Raw genomic sequence first — 19,251 nt, 5'->3', positions numbered from 1 at the left:
TTAAAATCTTGAACATAAAAAAAAGGAAATAAAAAAGTAACTACAAGTATGGTTAAAATTGCATACGATGAACCCATTCAAATAAGCTCTGCTTAACCTGCTTTCCGATGATCAACCAGATGTTCACCCAGACATACAAGATGAATCAGAAGAACCGGATGAATCAGAATACGGGACCTAATTTTTGCATTAATTATTATTATTTTTTCTTAATTTTAAGACCACATTAACAATGCTATATGAAATCAAATTAAGTTTTTTGTTTCAGTTTTTTTTTTTATATTCTTTGTTTTTTTTCTAATGAATTTATAATTGGGTTTAAGTATTTAATTTCTATTAATTTTATTTAATTTTTTGTTTTTTGTTTTTATTATTTAAAGTTTATCTCAACAAGAAATGTGATTATTTAATTTGAAGGGCTTTAAGTTTTTCAAATAAAAAACATAAAATATTATCTTAAGTCTCTTTTTTTCCACTTTTGCACACGCGAATCATCTTAAATGGACATAAGAATTGAAAACGTCCTTTGAAAACACGAGGCAAAATATCTTATATTAACTTAAGATTTTAGAAATTAATATAAAATAAAATTTAAAGAAAAGCCAAATTATCTTAAGTCACATTTTTCCTTATAACGGGAAAAATATTAAAAATATCTTTTTGAAATGAATTTAAAAAAAAAAGATCATAAAATTTGACATATAAATGTTTTATTCAATTAAGTCTACACTTGAAAGAATTTTTGGGAGGCAGCTTTGAAATTTGTTTTTGCTCTCCTGAAAAATCATCAAAATTGACATAAGATACTTTACCTTTTCAGTCGAGATATATTCTCCAGAGCTTAAACTTTTACTCTGGAAGACGATTCTACCTTAGCAGAGAAATATTTTCAGACCATTACACTTTTAGCTTTGGAGGAAATTCTGTCTGTAGGATGCGTTCAGAGTGTTCTTTTATAGGTACTTACACTAATAAAGTTCCACCGTTACAAATTTTTCATACCTGTCAAGATAATTATGGATTTATTTTTCTAGTTACTTTAATGCAAAGGCCTATAATACAAGATCAATCTATCATTAATCTATTAAGAAAATTAAGATTTATAGACGAAAATATAGAATAAATTTAAAAAATTCTTAGCAGTGGACTATTAATTTTGTGAAAGCGTACACTTTTGGACTTGATAGGGTTGCCAACCAATTTTTGTCCAAGCTTTTTTTAATTATGCGAGAAAAATGCGATTTTCAAAATTTTGTGGCGCAGGTACAAATTAAATTTTCAATTTAATTTAATTTACATTGTGTACATTTAAATCAACGAAACAAACAGTCACCCAAAGTTAATAAATAATTTTCTAATGAAATGGTGCATGAACTGAACCAACGTAGTTGGTAATGTTTATATGTTAATTAAATTTTTATCACCTTTCAAACTTTTTTTTAATATCATTCTTTATGCATTTTACCTAAATGAAAATATTTAAAATTAACAAACTCAATTGGTTTCTGCATAAATTTTCCCCTTGAGGCAATCAAATTCATATTGTTTTTCAAAGTAATTAAATTATAACTTAAATTAAAAATGCAACATCATAATTATAACTGACGTATGAAATAGTTTATCACAAATTTCTTTTAATAGAGTGTGCCCCCTAATAGGGAAGGGGTTAGTTTCGCAGTGCGGCCTTCATGATGTATTCCGAAAAATTTTCATTCATTGCCTCGTGTGTCACAGCCCTTTTCCTGAAGGAAATTCATAGATTCACGCATGGAAAAACACCAGAGACTGCGAGACAAGTGCACTCTTCAGCTCAACGAAGAAGACAGTAAAATAAGGAGAACAATTGAAAATGAAAAACTTTCTTAACGATTTTAGTTTACAATGGGATGTGCATACAATTTCAGCCGTGGCAGAGTATGGCGCACGGTGTCGGTCTTCTCTCTATTGCTAGCTAGATGGCAGGCAGACAGCGGCAGGCCCACTCGGAATCTCTGTGTCATTCTCTAAAGAATTCAAAAGGATATAAATGAAATAGGTGAATGCTGTGTATAAACTGGGACCGGGAAGGAACAACGATCACGGGGCACAATTTTTTTCCATCCGTCCTGTTTAAAAGTTTTACGTTCTTTCCGCTCACTCTCTCTCTCTCTCTCTCTCTCTCTCTCTCTCTCTCACTAGCTGAAAGTTTTTCATCTTTTGTATCCCTGCGTCTAGAGGTATAGCAAGGTTCACTTTTTGAAATAAAAGAAATCCCGACTTTAGAGCGTTCTACTGGTTTTTCTTCAACGTTCTATTTTATTTTTTTGCTCAATTTTTTTTTACTTTAGTTGTGTGTTGTCATCGCAGCATTCAAAATTTAGCGAGAAAAAAAAAATTGAATATTTTGTAACCCTTGTATATCTACCCTCAACCCCATCCCCTCGAATGAAATGAAAAAAAGAATCCTGAATATAATTTAATACGAAAAGTTTACGTTATGATGTTGTTTGGTTTATACTTTATTCTCTCCTCTTTTTTTTTTTGTCAGATGTTGTATTTTTTTGCCGCCTGCCTCAGTGAACACATAAATATTTTTATTACAATATATCGTTGGTTGTGTCCTTGTTGCTACTACTTGCTGCTCTATGGGCACCCGCCCCAAAAAAAGGCTATCATCGCACCCTCGCTCGCAACACCGAAATGTGGAACAGATTTAAGTATGATATATTCGAAAAAGTATGAATTGTGGTTTTAATGCAAAAATATATGAAATGTTGGATTTTTATCACTCTGTTTTTGGGGATCGACGCGCGACGTTCGGAGGCGAGATATAGCTATGTGTATGAATTTTTTTTTTTATTTTATGTTTTTTGGCTAATTTTTCCGCCTCTAGTATGGATTTGTGTCAGTCTAGGGTTTCGGTTTAAGTTTTAGGGTTTTTTCATTACAAAAAAAAAAAATTTTATTTTGTTGGGTATTTTTGTGTGTGGAAAAAAAGAATTGAGTTTGAATTTCTGTCAGGTCGGGAAAAAAGTCCTCCAATGTTGATTTATTTATTAAAGGCGGGTATATTCTTTAGGGAGGGCAAAAAAAAAAAAACAGTGAGGTGTCCTGAAGTCAGTAAATTTGAGTCTATATTTTTCTTTTATCAGAATTTATTGCCTCATGAGTGTTTTTTGATAAGGAGACTATTACAAAAGTTGTTTGGATATAAAAAAAAATGAGAAACGATATGAATTAGATTTATTGAAGAACTAAGACCTGGGAGACTTTTGAGGCAATATATTCGTTAGAGTATTACTTTTGGGAAATTGTGCTTGTTTTGAGTTATTTTTTTTTTTTTTTATTTATATTTTTATTTTTATTTATTTTGTGAATAATTTTGTATTAATGTATTAAACTTTTTGTTTTTATTTAAACATTTTCCGAAGAAACTTAGGCAGTTCTGGTGTTTTGGGAATTGATAACAATATTTTAGGCTTAGAACTTATCAGTTATATAATATATCTTTAAGAATATTAACGTAAACCTTTTTCCAAAGCTAAAATACAGTTTGAGTTATAATTAAGGTTATGGTACTTATACACCAGGACATTAAGACATTAAGGACAGACAAAATACTATACAGCATCACCACATGATCAATGTCCCAACGAATCCTATTTGGTGTTTGGCCACCATCGTCAAAAAACATCATCAATAAAGCAGTTCTAGATTGAGCTATATCTTTTAGACTAATAGTTCAAAAAGTCTATTTTTAATGACTAAAAAAGTACTTATAATGCTGTTACTATTTTTCCTTTTACAAAACCCGCTTCTTATGGTACAGGCGTACCGGAATAAAATTTTGCATAAAAATTTCATTTGCAAAAAGAGTGCAAGAGTACGATGTACAACAAGTATCAAAACAGAGGAAATGGTAACGGAGTTATGAATACCAGAGTTATGCGCGACAAAGTCACGCGCGTCAAAGTTAAGCAAAACCGAAGTTACGAAAAACCGAAGCTATGAAAGACCGAAGTTACGAAAAACCGAAGTTATGAAAAACCAGAGTTATGAACACCAAAGCTATGAAACGATGTTTTTGGGTTGGCAACCATTGAGATGAAGTATATACGGGAGGAACGTACCAAAAACGGGGTGTCTATTCTCTATGTCTATGACTTAATTTGGGAAAAAAAAGGTATTAAAAATAAACGGTTACACCATTAATATCGTACTGTACTTTTTTTTTAAAGCAAAAGACTAGTTCCTGTATATTGTTTTTAAATAAATCTGTTTAATTTAACAGTTTTTAATTAATTTTCAAAAAAAAAATATATGGCTTTTTTAAAAAAGTAGTTTTTTTTTTTTTCATTTATCGAAAACGACAAGACGTTTTTGGATCTAGTTTTCAGTTTTCGTTTAAAAACAAATAAGAACATTAAATTATGTTTAATTTAAATTAACACTTAATAACATAAAATTTTGAAATAAATTAAGTTCGAAATTTATTTTATTACTTTTTTTTCAAAATTTTGATTTTGAAAACTATTTTTTTCAAAAACTAGTCAATTAAACAGCTATATTTAAAAACATATTAAAAGATATAGTTTTTGGCTTTACAAAAACGTACAGTACGTTATTTTTGGTGTAATCGTTGATTTTAAATAATTTTTTTTTTTTCAAATTAATTCATTTTTTAGTATTAAAATAATGGTAGATTTAAAAATTGCATACAATATTTCAGTGGTCATTGGCAACAAGATTTAAAAAAAAGCGTGTGTGTACACATGTACACGCGATTGAAGTTATACTTCTCACTAACAAAAGTTCCGCTGGGGTACTCCCTGGGTTAAAATAAGTATGTTCAATGAGGATTTTTCTAGATCAGAACAGGACAGCACAGCACAGTTTCGTGAGAAACGTCAGAATAAGTTAGAACAGTCATTTAAACGTCAGTTGTCAAAATAAAAAAAAAACAAATTGTTAATTATACATTATAGTGTTTATCGTTTCTCCTTTATTTTTTCTATTATTACAAAAAATGACAGTTCAGCACAGAAAAAACTCAATGAACAGCAAAAAGTTGTACTTTTCTGCCTAGAACATCCCAGCACAGCGTCAGTGAACACAGCTAATATGAAACCGTCAATTTTTTAGACTGGGGATGAAATGATCTTAAAATCTACGCAAAATAAAAATAAATAAAAATGGCAGCCACTTGTTTTTATTATTATAATTTTTTTTTTTTTTTCAATTATAATCACTTTTTGATTACATTAGGTATTATTTTTGTATTAAATTTTAAATTATTTCTATATGAAATACGACCCACGACATTTTTCGTTGTTGGTTTCACGTGAAATGCCCCATTTTTCATTTCTTTTTTTTTCAATTATTGTTGTTGTTTACTTTTGGTGTTTAAAAAAAAAGTTTTAGTCAAAACGTCAAAAAATAAGACTTAAAATTGGTGCTTTTATAGTCTTAAACAAAAATACGGTTTTACAGATTTAAAAAAAAATTCTATACAGATTAAAAAATACAGAATTGTGTGCCTTCAGAATGTTTGATTCTTGTAAAGAATTTTGGAGTACAGAATAATGACCCAGATTCTCATTCATAATGTTTATTTTACTACATAAATACTCGAAAGCTATAAGAATTGTTGCTTTTCCTTTTATTCTATCACCACCGCACTGATTAAAGTTTTCATTAAGCCTTGACACTTATGCATAAAAAGCAAACAATTCGTCCCCTTTTGACCCCAACATAAGAAAGGCCATTTAAAAAAAAATTGTTTTTAACTCATCAAAAAATTTAAATTATGTTTCCTGAATTATTAACTATTAATTTTACTATAATGAGAGTTAAAGGCACAACAAAATAAAACAATAATATTGTAAAATCTTATACACAAAAGGACTACCTGGCTGAGAATGAAAAAGAAACTGTAAAAATTTGTAAGCTGACGAGGGTCATAATGTTTCAAATTGCTCTTTGATTCATCCATCAAAGACAAAGTAAGTGTTTCTTTGTTATAAAATAGTAGGTATATCGAAATAAACTTACATATGACATTCAATGGAAGCGTATCTTCAAGTGCTGAATTGGGAAGTCTAGGATTTGAACCATCACATCTTAACATTGTACCATCATCTTCCGGCATTGGATTAAATGATAAAATCGAAGTGACTTTTCTACCATTTTGTGTTGTTTGTATCTAAAAATAAAAAAAAAAATAAATATTCAATTAAAAATACTCTACAATCATTTAAAATTCAACGAATTTAACTCTTACCGTTCCACGTTTAAATGGTCGATTATTTTGAGTCCATTTAATATCTGTATCTGGCACAGAACCATCGACTATACAAGTGAGATTATATTGTGTAGCAGAAGATAAAACTTTTGGCTTAGCTGTCAAGTTCACTGTTGTTGGTCGCACTGAAAACAAAAAATACAAATATAATTGCAATTTAAATAGAACACAAAAATGAAACATATTTTGTTAAAAAAGTTTATCTTCTTCTTCAAAAAAAAGTTTGAATAATTCAATTGAACATTTTTTTTTAAATATTCACACTCTAAAAACATCGAACCAATTAAAAACTATATTCTCTTATTCTCCTATTCAAATATAATCTTTATCATCATCATCATCTTTGTGTCATCTTAGTCATCATAATCACGATCAAACCAATTGTATGGCAATATAATTATCATTGCAAGAATATGCAATGCAATCCTAAATGAATAGTTGGAATATGCCAATGCACAATGTAGGTCGTCAGACGTCTGTTAATCACTCAGTGAGCTTTTCTGATTCATATTCATTTATTATCTAGGTTTTTCTTCTCTTTGATCCTTATTGAATGTTGTTTTTTTTTTTTTCTTTTATTTTTTTTTTTAATATCTTTCATGTATCTTTTGCAGGTAGGTATGGTATCCTTTTTATTTTATTGAGGTCAGATACACCATAGGCAGGTGACAGCTTAAAATGTTCTTTCAAATTTCATTTTCCATTGAAAGTTAGTTTTACGTGCGGAGGTATATGGGCGCTTACGTCTTTTTGAAGGAAAAGAAGAAAACCTTTTAGTTTGTCCCTCAAAGGCAAAAAGTAAAGCTATACTAAGTTTGTTTGTGTGTGTGTCTTTGTACACAAAAAATATGTCTTTTTCTTAAGATAAAGTTTAGTGACTTAAGAAGGAAGTTTGTATTTTATATAACTTGTAGTTAATTATTGTTTCCATTCAGTACGAAAAATCTAAAAAAAAAAAAATAGTACGTATACGCCATAGTGAGCGAACATGTTGCACATCAGAATAAATTAAATAAAACATTAAAGTGAAAATAGAAAAAGCTTTAAAATATGTATTTATATATCTTTTTTTTGTTAAAATATTCATAACCGAGTTGGATGTTGTGAAAACATTTCCAATGAAAATCAATTGACACTGTTTTTCGAAGAAAATGTTAATTGTATTTTTTTTAGGAAACATAAATATTGTTTTTCTGGGAAAAATGGAAAAATTTATTGTATTGACAATATTTTTTAATATGCAAAGGATTAATACAAAAATAATAATGCACAGCTGGGTCTTAGAGTTCAAGTTTCTTAAATTTTTAAAACTTTTATTTAATAAGAAACTAGCTGACCCGGAAAACGTTTTGGTTTTATTAAACAACATTCTTGGTTATTTATTCCAACAATTTTGAATAAAATGTTTCATTTACTTGTAAGCGATTTGATCAATTAAAACGAAAATATTCATGCAAGAGCTGTTACCGTAAATTTAAAATTTATTTACATTTTCAGAAAATCAATTTTTTTTTAAATAAATTTTGTTGATTTATGCTTCCCTAAAATGACATACAATCCTATTTTTTTTTTGGAAAAACTTTTGAAAATTTTTATATTGGGTGTCCCAAGTAAGATATTTACCTACTTTGCACTCAATTTCTAATTTTTGTTACAAAACCCAGAAAGAAATATTTATCGTTTGAAATGTAAATTTAAAAAAAGGGTTTTTAAGAAATCCCAAAAAAATAATAAATAATAATTTTGCGTTTAGGGCCAGTTTGTTCACAGTCGATTACACTGGTTTACAAGGGTTTTGTTGCCAAAACAAAAATATACTTTTCTAAAGGTTTTCGGTGTGCTGAACTCGAATCCGAAGTCAGCTCCCTTTTCTGAGATATTACCGTTAGATAATTCAAAAAAAACATTTTTTTGAGTTATTCGGACCTTATTATTTTGTATAAGGAAAATTGTTTGAGCATATTTAGTAAGAACTATAAGAATTGTTTTCTATCTTTCGATACCTGTTTAAATCTTTTCAATATCTTTTGAATTGCCCGAGATATCTTAAAATGAAGTAAGTGAGTTTGGCTTCATATATCATAAAGAAGATAATGACGTTATAAAATTTGTAAAAATACCAAACAACTGAGGATATCTTGGGCAGTAAGAAAGATATCGGAAAGATTTAAACAGATTTAAAAAGGTGGAAAATAGTTCTTACAAAAACCGTTACCAAGTATGCTCAAACAATTTTCCTTATATAAAAGAATAAGGTCCGAAGTACTGCATTTTCTAACGGTAATATTTCAAAAACGAGAGCTGATTAATTTTTTCTGACTTCGGATTCGAGTTCAGCACACCAAAAACCTTCAGAAAAGTATATTTTTGTTTCGGCAAAAAAAAAAGGTTTAAATTTGTTAACCAGTGTTATCTTTTAATTAAGTTTTATTCCATAGAAAAATCCTTGGTTAAAAGATAATCGAATGTGAACAAACCGACTGTTAATAGAAGAAAAAAAAAAAAACATTAAAGTTTTGGACCAAATTCTGAAACCACTTAATTTTTAAGTCGTTTTTACAAATTGTTAAGTCGTTTTTAAAAAAGAACTCTTTTTTTTTTGTAATACGAGTATGTATGAAACTCTTCCAAAAAATGGTAGTTATGCCATTAAAAAAGGAATATTAATCGACACATAAAAACAAAGTTACAAAAAAAACTCAGCAGAAGCTATATTTCTGAAAAAATTGACTCTTCAATAATTTTTTTTTAATCCAATTATACATTTTTGAAATTTGTTCTTAATTTTAACCTGATGGTTCTAAAAGGCTTTCTGGGGAAACAGATAAAATTGCGTGATCCACTTTGTTGCCATTTTGTATTATCCTTATGTCATATTTGATTGTTACGTCGAGTTTGAATTTTGTATGACTCCTAAGCTAGTTCTATAATAGCGGGGTACCCCCACTTTCTACAAAATTTTTAATGTGAAACTCAAATAACAAAATTTTAAAAATTAAACAAAACAATAGCAAAAGGTTTCAACTGTCAAAAACTGCCGCCCCTTAGGATGGCAGCTTTGATCTACACAGGGGAAGTTTTGGACATGCATAAAAAAACGCACTATAGTCATTTTTTTTCTAACTCACTACATTACTGAAAATAAGTCATTTAAAGTTTCTTATCTAATTTCCACTCTTAATATACAAATTTTTTAAAATTTAAGAAAAGTGTAGAAAAGTGTAGGAAATTTATATCATGTTACATCTATTTGTAGGGAAATTTCATTAAATTTTAATTTGACGTGAACAAAGAAATTGTGCCTGAGATAGAAAAAAGGACTTCTATTGTTGTATTTAATTATTATATTTAAAAAGGTGTTTTCACTAACGAAGTATTAAAAACTATTCGTTTTGATACTTTTATGGATTGGTTCAAAGGTACCCCTGTATTTAATTCGCCCTAATTAATAATACACTATGTTACACATTCACAGCCACATTCCACATTATAAGTCTCATTTTTGCTTCGTTCTGGAGATTAAAAGGTTTCTTTGTGTTTCAGTGTTGTTTTTTTTTTTTTTTTTCTAAAATATGTTCTTAGTTCTAGTTTTGTCATAATAAATTTCGAATTAAGATCTTTTTAAATTTGACGGTTAGTGATTAGTTAAAATTTTTGATTTCATGAAGGTTTGTCATCATTTTTTAATATTCTTTCGCTTTAATTTTTGAGGTCACTGTGGTGTATACGTAACATTTTATTTTATTTTATGAAAAATCTAATATTAACTTATTGTCACAAACTTGTCATCCTTGAGGCACCTTATAATTCACAAATATCTTAAAACAGGTGAACTTATAATTTGTTCCCACGCCAAAAGCTGTTTATGTCACAAGCCTATTAAAAACTAATTGGAATTTTCATATCGCACAATAGCATATTTTTCTTTTAAGGTATTTGTTTTAAAAAAAGAGTTTTGTTAAAAAAATCTTTTTTTTTTTGTATCCACTTAAATTTTATTCCCAATGATTTCTCTTGAATAACACTTCAAAAATATAATACTAAAAGCATTGTCCTGTTAACACCAAAAATTCTTTATACAAAATATAAAACGATTATTATCAACTTACATAACATTCCAATTCGTATACTCCTCTCAACTGGTGGCACTAGCTTTGTGTTCGATGCCTGACATCTATAAGTATTATTCAAAGCCGACCGCGTAATTTGTGGTACCTCCAAGCGGTTTACTGTCACGTGTCGTGCCATTGATACCCCAGATCCGGCTTGTAGAAGTTGTGTGCCATTAAACCACGTAACTGTTGGCTCTGGACGTCCTGTAAAAAAAAAATCCAGCAAAAAAAAAAAATTGTGAAAGACACACAAAATGGATTACTTTATATATGTATGTGTACCAACAATATGGACTGACTTTATATATAGATGTAGTAGAGTAGTAGTAGAGACAAAAAAGACATTTTCACTGTGGTTTTTTGACTTTGTTCGATGATTGGATTAGCGCACTTTACAAAAAAAAAAAAATATAGAAAAGAGAAAAAGCCAAACTGGAAAAGAAGGAAAACTGCCATCGTAAGCCATTGTGTCAGTGTCATCCAGAGAGTGTCATATAATATTGGTCTTGGTCTTGTGCAAAAGTCAGTAGGAAATTGAAGTTGACATTGCAGCTATAAGTGAGCGATTGACATGAAAAATATTAATTAATCAAATATTGTGGCAGCCAAGCGGGAGTATCTAATTTTTTTTTATTTTCTTTTGTGAAAAAATAGGAAATGATGGGATTATTAGTAGAAGAATAATAAGATGAATTCTGCTATGGGCTAAGGAATAGGAAATTGCAATAAGCTTTTGATTTGTCCGAAGATGGATTTTAAAATTTTATTTCTTAGACTCATTCAATATTATAACTTTGTAAAAAGACTTCAGTTTGCAAGTCTGCTTAAGGTCCTGAGAGATTTGATATTTTGTTTTTTTTGCAAACACGAAAACAAATAACGCCAGAGATAACTTTACTTCTGGTATATTTAATCATAATACATAGTTAAATATAATAGAAATCAGTTAAATATACCAGAAATCAGCTAAATATAAATATACCAGTAGTATTGTTAAATATACCAGAAATAATGTTAAATATAAGTAAAAGGAAAAACTCTTTATATTTGTTTTAGTTATAAGATATAAACTTTATTGAACTAATTAGTTATTGTTCTCGGCTGACTGATCTTCTGCAACTAAACTTGCTCAGCATCACCAATAGTCCAGCAAAAGTATTCAATCAATGAATTAGAGAAATGAAGTAACGGAGAGTTGTTTACGAGAGAGCGAAGGTCAATCGATGCAGTGGTCAGCAAGTTTTTTCTTGCCTATGCAAATTCCATTTCATGTTGTTTATCGATTTGCCAAATACAACTGTAACTTGTTTACTAAATCTGATTTTTTTGATTTTGCGTAAACAGCATACAGGGTGTTAACTTATACCAGAAATAATGTTAAATATACCAGAAATAATGTTAAATATACCAGAAACAATGTTAAATATACCAGAAACAACGTTAATTATACCAGAAATAATGTTAAATATACCAGAAGTAAAGTTATCTCTGGATTATTCAGAAATCATTAAAAATCTTTAAGATCGAAAAGATATTCTGAAATAAACTCAGTTAACTTCCTTATTTGTTCTTTTTGTTGAAATCAAAACTAAAATACTTCAAGAAGTTAAGATGCTTACCTATCAAAGAGACAATCTCAACTAATGACTCTCATTCATTTTTTTACCAATTTTTTCGATAAACATCTTAAAATTACAGACCATTTCAATATCCAATTCGCACATTTTTCTTTTAACTCCCAATACACACAGCAAAACAAATAAAAAATAAATACTATTAATCATTCTTTTTATAATATTTGCGAATTGATCACACCATTTTACCTATAAACACGTTGTATACCACCCATATCTAAATATGTATATACTATTTCTACTACTACTCTCATAAGCAATGAAACGTAAGCGCAATGCCATAACATCAATTACAATCAAATTCGTTAATAGGCCATTAAATCTGCCTTATCTGTTCCTGTCATGGACAAGACATAAAGTCGTTTACAATGTCAAACTACCCAATGCCAAACCAACAAAAAAAAAAAATCCCTATCTTATATATGTATATGTATAAACGCCTTATAATGTGCTCGAATGCTCACACCTATCTAATCATTTGCAATAATTTTGTTCTTTCTCTAAGGACTCTCTCTCGTTCGTCCTTATGCCCATACCAATGCTGCCGATGCCACACCATACCTTTATTGGTGTTAAACACGACCATTTGAGTGCCGCAAAACATCCGCTCTCGTTAGAAATGGTATATATTCAAATGGCTTCCTTTGCTTCTTCCATTATCCTCTTAAGATTCATCTATAATGGCCCAATGAAAGAGGACCACAATTTTCTTCACAACCAAAGTCAACCAAATTCCATTAGGTTGGTTGACAAAAAAAAAAAAAAAAAAATATATATAAAAAAACTGGAAAAAAAAACAAAAAAAAACAAAAAAAAAACAAAAAAAAAGTAAAATAGGGGGAATGAGAAATTTTCTTTGTCGTCAACAATTTGGTGAATATGGAGTGTCATTTTCGATTATATGGATGAAAATAAAGATAAAGAAAAAAAAACACACCACAATACATAAATAGACAATTTGAATGCTAACAATCATTGTTACCCTATTTTTATTGTAATAGCTGCGATTAGCTGGAATAAAAAAAAAAAAGAAATGGGGTGATCCTAAAGACTGATTTTGAATTCAAAATCAAAAGTAAATTATGTCTGTTCAAGATGAACAATTCTAAGAAATATGTTACAATATAGCTCAAAGCGCTTTTCATAGTGTGGGAGCAAGTAATTTTTACCAATTAAATGAAACGGTGCATTTATTTTTTAAAACAATTAGGTATGCAAATTTGTTCGTTGCTAAACATCTATATGGTTTAAAATTCCAAGGCCATTTCGAACATATTCTGCAAATCAATTTTAAAATAATATAAGAGAAATCCCTTTATTTCTTCTTAAAATAAATCCGATTAAACTAGTTTAAATTTAAATAAGAATTTTTTTTCTTAACACAATCTACTAAAAATCAAAAGATTCCGAGTTAATTCTAAGTCATATTTATTAATATTAAGATATTTTCTTAAAAATAATGAATCATTTGAAATTAATACGGAAATCTTCTAAATGTTTATTAGTTGAAAGAACTAAAACAAATTCAAAATTTTTTATCAGATTTTAGCTTTAGATGGAGTTTATCATACTGATTTTCAAAAGTGAGCACTCGCCTTGTGACCCAATAGTTGCTGTATCAAACCCCAGGGGTTGCAAGTTTTTATTTTTATTTATTTTTTAATAAAAAGTTTTTACATGAAAATAATAATAATTTTTATCAAAAAAACAAAACTGACTTCCATATGGATCAAAACTGGGTCTTATGGTTTTCTCAGAGTTTCTATAGCCAGAACTAACGAAATTTAAGAATTATTAAAATTGGTTCACTCAGTCCAAAGTTGTGAGGTTACAAAAAAAAAATCATGTGTGCAATTCACACGTGGTAGAAGTGAAACCAAAATAAATAATAGAAAAAATATACCTATTTTTATTCTATCACCTTCAAATCCATGTTTTTTATATGACAACCTATATAAATTTCATCTGAAAGCTTATTGTCTTAGCTCAAAATATATATATCGATCAAGTCTATGAGACATCTACAAAAAGAGCTAGAATTTTTTAAACTCGATGAAATTTCATCAAAAAAAGCAAAAAAAAACATTTATTTTTATGTTCTCATGCTATTAATTCAATTTTTTTGTTTGACAACCTATACAAATTTTTATACCATGTGAAAGCTTATTGTTTCACCTTGTATAATGATGCATAGATCTTATTTCAAAGATGTCTACAAGAGAAGTTAGAATTTTTTAAAGTCAACCATGTCGAATTTCCAGACTGAGATAACGGTACTTCCCACACTGGTGGCTGGTCACCGGCAACAGATCTCCACAGGTGTTTTGAGGTATTTTTCAATTTTTTTAAATTTAAGATTGTGTAACTTGTAGAGCACGTACCGTTATGTGTTATATACCAAATAAAAGGTTATGTTATCAGCATGCGTATTAAAGTTAAATTAAATTTGTATGTTTGTTGGAAAAGAACATCTTTTAACCGTTATCTCCGAATTTTGAATATGAAATTAATTGAAATTTTGTACAATTATAATTTAATTAATTAGTCTACAGTAAATATCTACAGTACAAATTTCATTCATCTATCTATTAAAACAAAAAAGTTATAACAAGTTGAAGTCGTGTCGCGTTTTCGTTTCATCTTGTTTCAAATCACTACAATACTAAAGAAGTTTTCACTTCAAAAAAAAAATACAGCTGAATTGAATACCTCTTCCTTTTTGGAAGTCGGTAAAAATGATGGATTCTTTTACATTAGCACATTCAAGAAATTAAGAAGATTTTTCCGCTTATTTCAAGGCGAAGGTCTTGTTGTCAAAAACCATGCAGAAATCTGCTTAATTCAATATACAGAATCTACATCCAAATTTCCCCTATCTGAATTTTTTGAGAAAAAGAGTGCTGTTGCAATCATCTTAGAACATAATCTACACCAAATTCAATTAGATTCTTAAGGCCGTTGTAAAGCCTCAATAATGTTACATAGGAGTTCCAAGTAGATCTACGGTTAAAAAAAAGAGTTACTGAAAAACTAGAAAAACGGGTCTTAACAATTACGTAAAAATCATCTTTACCAAATTTCAAGCAAATCCATCGATCAGTGTAAGCCCTATCTCGGTGTACAAAATGGACGACGAACAAACGCACAAGCTCACGGACGGACGGTATGACGAAAACCATATCCACATTAGACTGGGCCAAAAAAATAAAATATTTTTTTTTTTTTGAAAGTTACTTCGAAAATCTTGTTCAGGATGATGCAAAAAAAATTTGGTGAAAATTTGAGCCGTTAAAAAAAATTTTAAGAGGTCTATCATTGGTGTTTTTTATTTTTATACATGATATGATGTTTTACAACAGAACTGCTAGACGATCAAAGTAAAAAAAAATTCTGTTAATTTTTTCTTATATAAAATTAAATTTCCTACAAAAAAGATCTAATTGAAAATTTTCGTCAGACGAGCCGTATTCGAGTAATTAAGCTTTTTAAAACGAAGTGTTTTTTCAATTTGACTGTTTCACTTTGGAATTTTGTGATGAATAGAAAAATAAAACCTTGACAGATTCTTATAGGAAATTTAATTCTCTACAAAAAAGGTCTCATAGTAATTTTCCCTAAATTGAGTTCTGAAGAAGTTATTCACGATTTAAATCGAGAAAAAAATTAAAAAATCAATTTTCAATTTCAAAATTTTCTAACTCACTGAAAATTCAATATTTTCAAATTAGCAAGATGTTTTCCTGTAGGGAATCAAACGTTCTATAAAAAGTTCATTGGCAGCAAATTAATTGCTTTAACCGTTAAGAAGATATTCGTATCAAAACCAATGCCCACTGATTTCAATAGTTTTCTTATGACAAGTATGCATTTGCAAATTGAATACGATTATCTTCTAAACGGTTAAAGCAATTAATTTGCTGCCAAGGAACTTTTTATAGAACGTTTAAGTCCCTACAAGAAAACATCTTGCTAATTTGAAAATATTGAATTTTCAGTGAATTAGAAAATTTTGAAATTGAAAATTGATTTTTTATTTTTTTTTCTCGATTTAAATCGTGAATAACTTCTTCAGAACTCAATTTAGGGAAAATTACTATGAGACCTTTTTTGTAGAGAATTAAATTTCCTATAAGAATCTGTCAAGGTTTTATTTTTCTATTCATCACAAAATTCCAAAGTGAAACAGTCAAATTGAAAAAACACTTCGTTTTAAAAAGCTTAATTACTCGAATACGGCTCGTCTGACGAAAATTTTCAATTAGATCTTTTTTGTAGGAAATTTAATTTTATATAAGAAAAAATTAACAGAAATTTTTTTTACTTTGATCGTCTAGCAGTTCTGTTGTAAAACATCATATCATGTATAAAAATAAAAAAACACCGATGATAGACCTCTTAAAATTTTTTTTAACGGCTCATATTTTCACCAAATTTTTTTTGCATCATCCTGAACAAGATTTTCGAAGTAACTTTCAAAAAAAAAAAATATTTTATTTTTTTGGCCCAGTCTAATCCACATACATATATTTTAGATTCGCATAAGAAAAAAAAAAACTATTTGGTTTTTGAAACTTGTTGTGGTAATATGGTTCGACTTGTGAAGCCCACTTTTGACCAAAATGTCATGTTTGATTGTTATCTGATGTTGGATTTTATTTACAAATGCATGCATAAAATTGACAATTAATCTAGCTATATCGCGAATATAAGGACATTGTAGACACTACACTGCTGTCTTATCTTCTGTTTTGATAAAAAAGTGATATTTTATGTTTTTTCAAAGTTATTAACTTCAATGTCGAAGAAGTCCTTTCCATTCCTGGTCTGATAGGAACTTGTCTTCAAATTGTTTATGACAATAACTTCGATTATACCTATTACCCCAAATTACGAGCATTTTTTTGGTGAATTTAAACATTTTTGTTCTGCTTTAATATTTTAATAGTTAATATTTTCTTATAGTTTCCATGGATATTCTTTTATGACATCAAACTTTTCACTTCCTGAATTTGATAAAGGAATCTAGTTTTTTTTTATCTACAGTAGGAACTTTAATTTTTTTTTTTTTTTTTTTTTTTTTTTTTTTAAACAAAGCCAAAACTGAAATGGATACACCATCAACTTCAGCTTGAAAAAAAAACAAAAATAATAATAACTTCTACGACTTTCAAAAGAGATAAAAATAAAATAAATCTCTTCACTTAATAAAAAGCCAAAGAAGAATATAAGACTACTACGTAAAAATAAAAAATAGAAAAACTCATATTAAGTGCCACCTGACGAAAAACTATTTGCAAAGCCTCGCAAAACAGTAGTTGAACCAACCAAAGAACCAACGAAGAACAAACGAGAGAGAGTGCATTACAAAAGTTAATTATAAAAGATAATAAAAGTTTTCCACTTGGCGGTGAAAAACTGCAGTTATGCATGAAATAAATGTGAAAATTTGAAAATGTTCGTCGTAGAATTTAAGACTCTCCAAACTACTATAGTTTTTACTAAACAGAAGAAGTCTCTCTGATGTCAGTCATTATAGTATCACATTAATAAGGATACGAAAAAAAAAAAAAAAAACAACCAAAGACACAAACAAACACATACGTTTTTTTTTTGTGAAATGAAAAACAAAAGGAAGAAAAAAATTATAATAAGGATATACAATTTCCTTTAAAACACCGTTATTCGTCTTTATTTTCGTATTTTCCATTTAAATTATGGTATTGTACTTGTATAGGTTATATAGAGGTATAGGAATAAGGACGAGGAAGAAAAGGAGACGAGACGACGTTTGCGACAAGGAGAGCATTCATGCTTAGCAACAATAAGGATCATGATTGTGTTTGCTTAAGATTTAAACTACACCCACTCAAAAGTCTGGCCTGGCTTGTGTATTAACGAAGGACGTTAAAGGCAGAGGCAAAGAGAATCCTTCTTTAAATCGGAAGTAGCTATCATCCCAGGAAACGGGTTGAATTTCACTTCGCGTGTCACAAAGTCCTTACTTTAAGGCCAATAGTGTGCTGCTCCGCTGATTGTAAGTAATATGTTATGTCAGGCATTGTTGTCGTTTGTTTTCGTCGACATCGACATTGACAACAACAACAGCAACATCGACGACGGCGACGTTAGCGTTATAAAACATCGACACGAAAAAAAAAACCTGAAAACAAGGACTCTTGCAGATTCAAAATAAATCCTTTGCACGAAGTCAAAAATTACTCATTTTACGTTAAGACTATACAAAGTGTTTAAGTTAAGAGTACACGACGGACAAATAAAAATAGGTTTCAATTTTTTTTTCTTGTTTTTGTGTGTGTTTTTTTTTTTCTCATTTTGTTTAACTATAACAAAACTGAAGCAAATCCTCTTCTTCGAGTTATGAAATTCATGACCATCATTACTTTGGACATTTTGTAGAGGGCTCTTAAGGACTATGGCATTATGATGACGGTTCTGTGCATGGCGCAGAGTGCGGCAGCAACTATAGAAGGGCAGAATATATCTACCTTGTACAAAGTATTACTTGTCAATGAACTATTGCTTAGGGAACATGTATACTTAAAAGTTTCTCAACATTTATTAGTTTTTAAGTATGCAATTTTTTCTTTTTTAAGTGACGATGAGATTAAAATTGTTTGTTTGCATGAATTTATTAATGAAGGAAAGGAAATTCATAATAAATAGAACAAGATGGAAAGCTATTATAGTTATAGGAGTTTGTGATTATATAGATGAAAAGGAGTGATTTAAAAAGGTATTTAGGTAGTCTTTGATGAAAAAACATTAAATACCTTAAGGATCTGTACAGGACGCAAAGACATCGAGATTATTAGAGCCGAATAAAAGACAGAACAAAAGAAGAAGAAGATTTCAATAACAGTTCACAAAGTTAAAGTGTTTTGAAGGAAAATGCATAACCCTCTTTCTTATTGAAGATTGAACTACTTCAGCTTTTACCTAATAAGTCAACTACACGAACAACTGAACATACTGTACCAACAACTAATCTGTATCGCAGTAGTACCAATGATGTGGAGTCCGCCCTTAAATCTGAAATTCAAACTATTTGAGAATACGAAAATTCGTAAGTAGATTACTTCATGAAGAAATCAGAGCTGACGAATTCAATAAAAATCATCAACCAGTTGATCAAAATGCAGCAAAAAAAAGTCCTATTAAACAATTAAATTGCGTATTCACCTAAGTAACAATTTGGCTTGCATAA

General features: G+C 29.1%; 1 protein-coding gene across 4 annotated transcripts in view; it reads right to left on the bottom strand.

Annotated features, from left to right (window-relative positions):
* Positions 1-19,251, bottom strand: part of LOC129913564 (uncharacterized) — a 410,935-nt gene that overhangs the window by 99,119 nt on the left and 292,565 nt on the right. For all 4 annotated transcript variants that reach the window (XM_055992304.1, XM_055992307.1, XM_055992306.1 and 1 more), the window contains 3 exons: positions 10,390-10,596; positions 6,260-6,405; positions 6,031-6,181 (listed from right to left, as the gene is read on the bottom strand). In XM_055992304.1, the coding sequence (XP_055848279.1) occupies positions 6,031-6,181; positions 6,260-6,405; positions 10,390-10,596 (504 nt within the window). The remainder of the gene's footprint in view (positions 1-6,030; positions 6,182-6,259; positions 6,406-10,389; positions 10,597-19,251) is intronic.

Source organism: Episyrphus balteatus, chromosome 3 (genome assembly GCF_945859705.1).
Source record: "Episyrphus balteatus chromosome 3, idEpiBalt1.1, whole genome shotgun sequence".
Taxonomy (NCBI): domain Eukaryota; kingdom Metazoa; phylum Arthropoda; class Insecta; order Diptera; family Syrphidae; genus Episyrphus; species Episyrphus balteatus.
The sequence above is the reverse complement of the archived record's forward strand: the minus strand, read 5'-3'. Positions and strand labels throughout refer to the sequence as shown.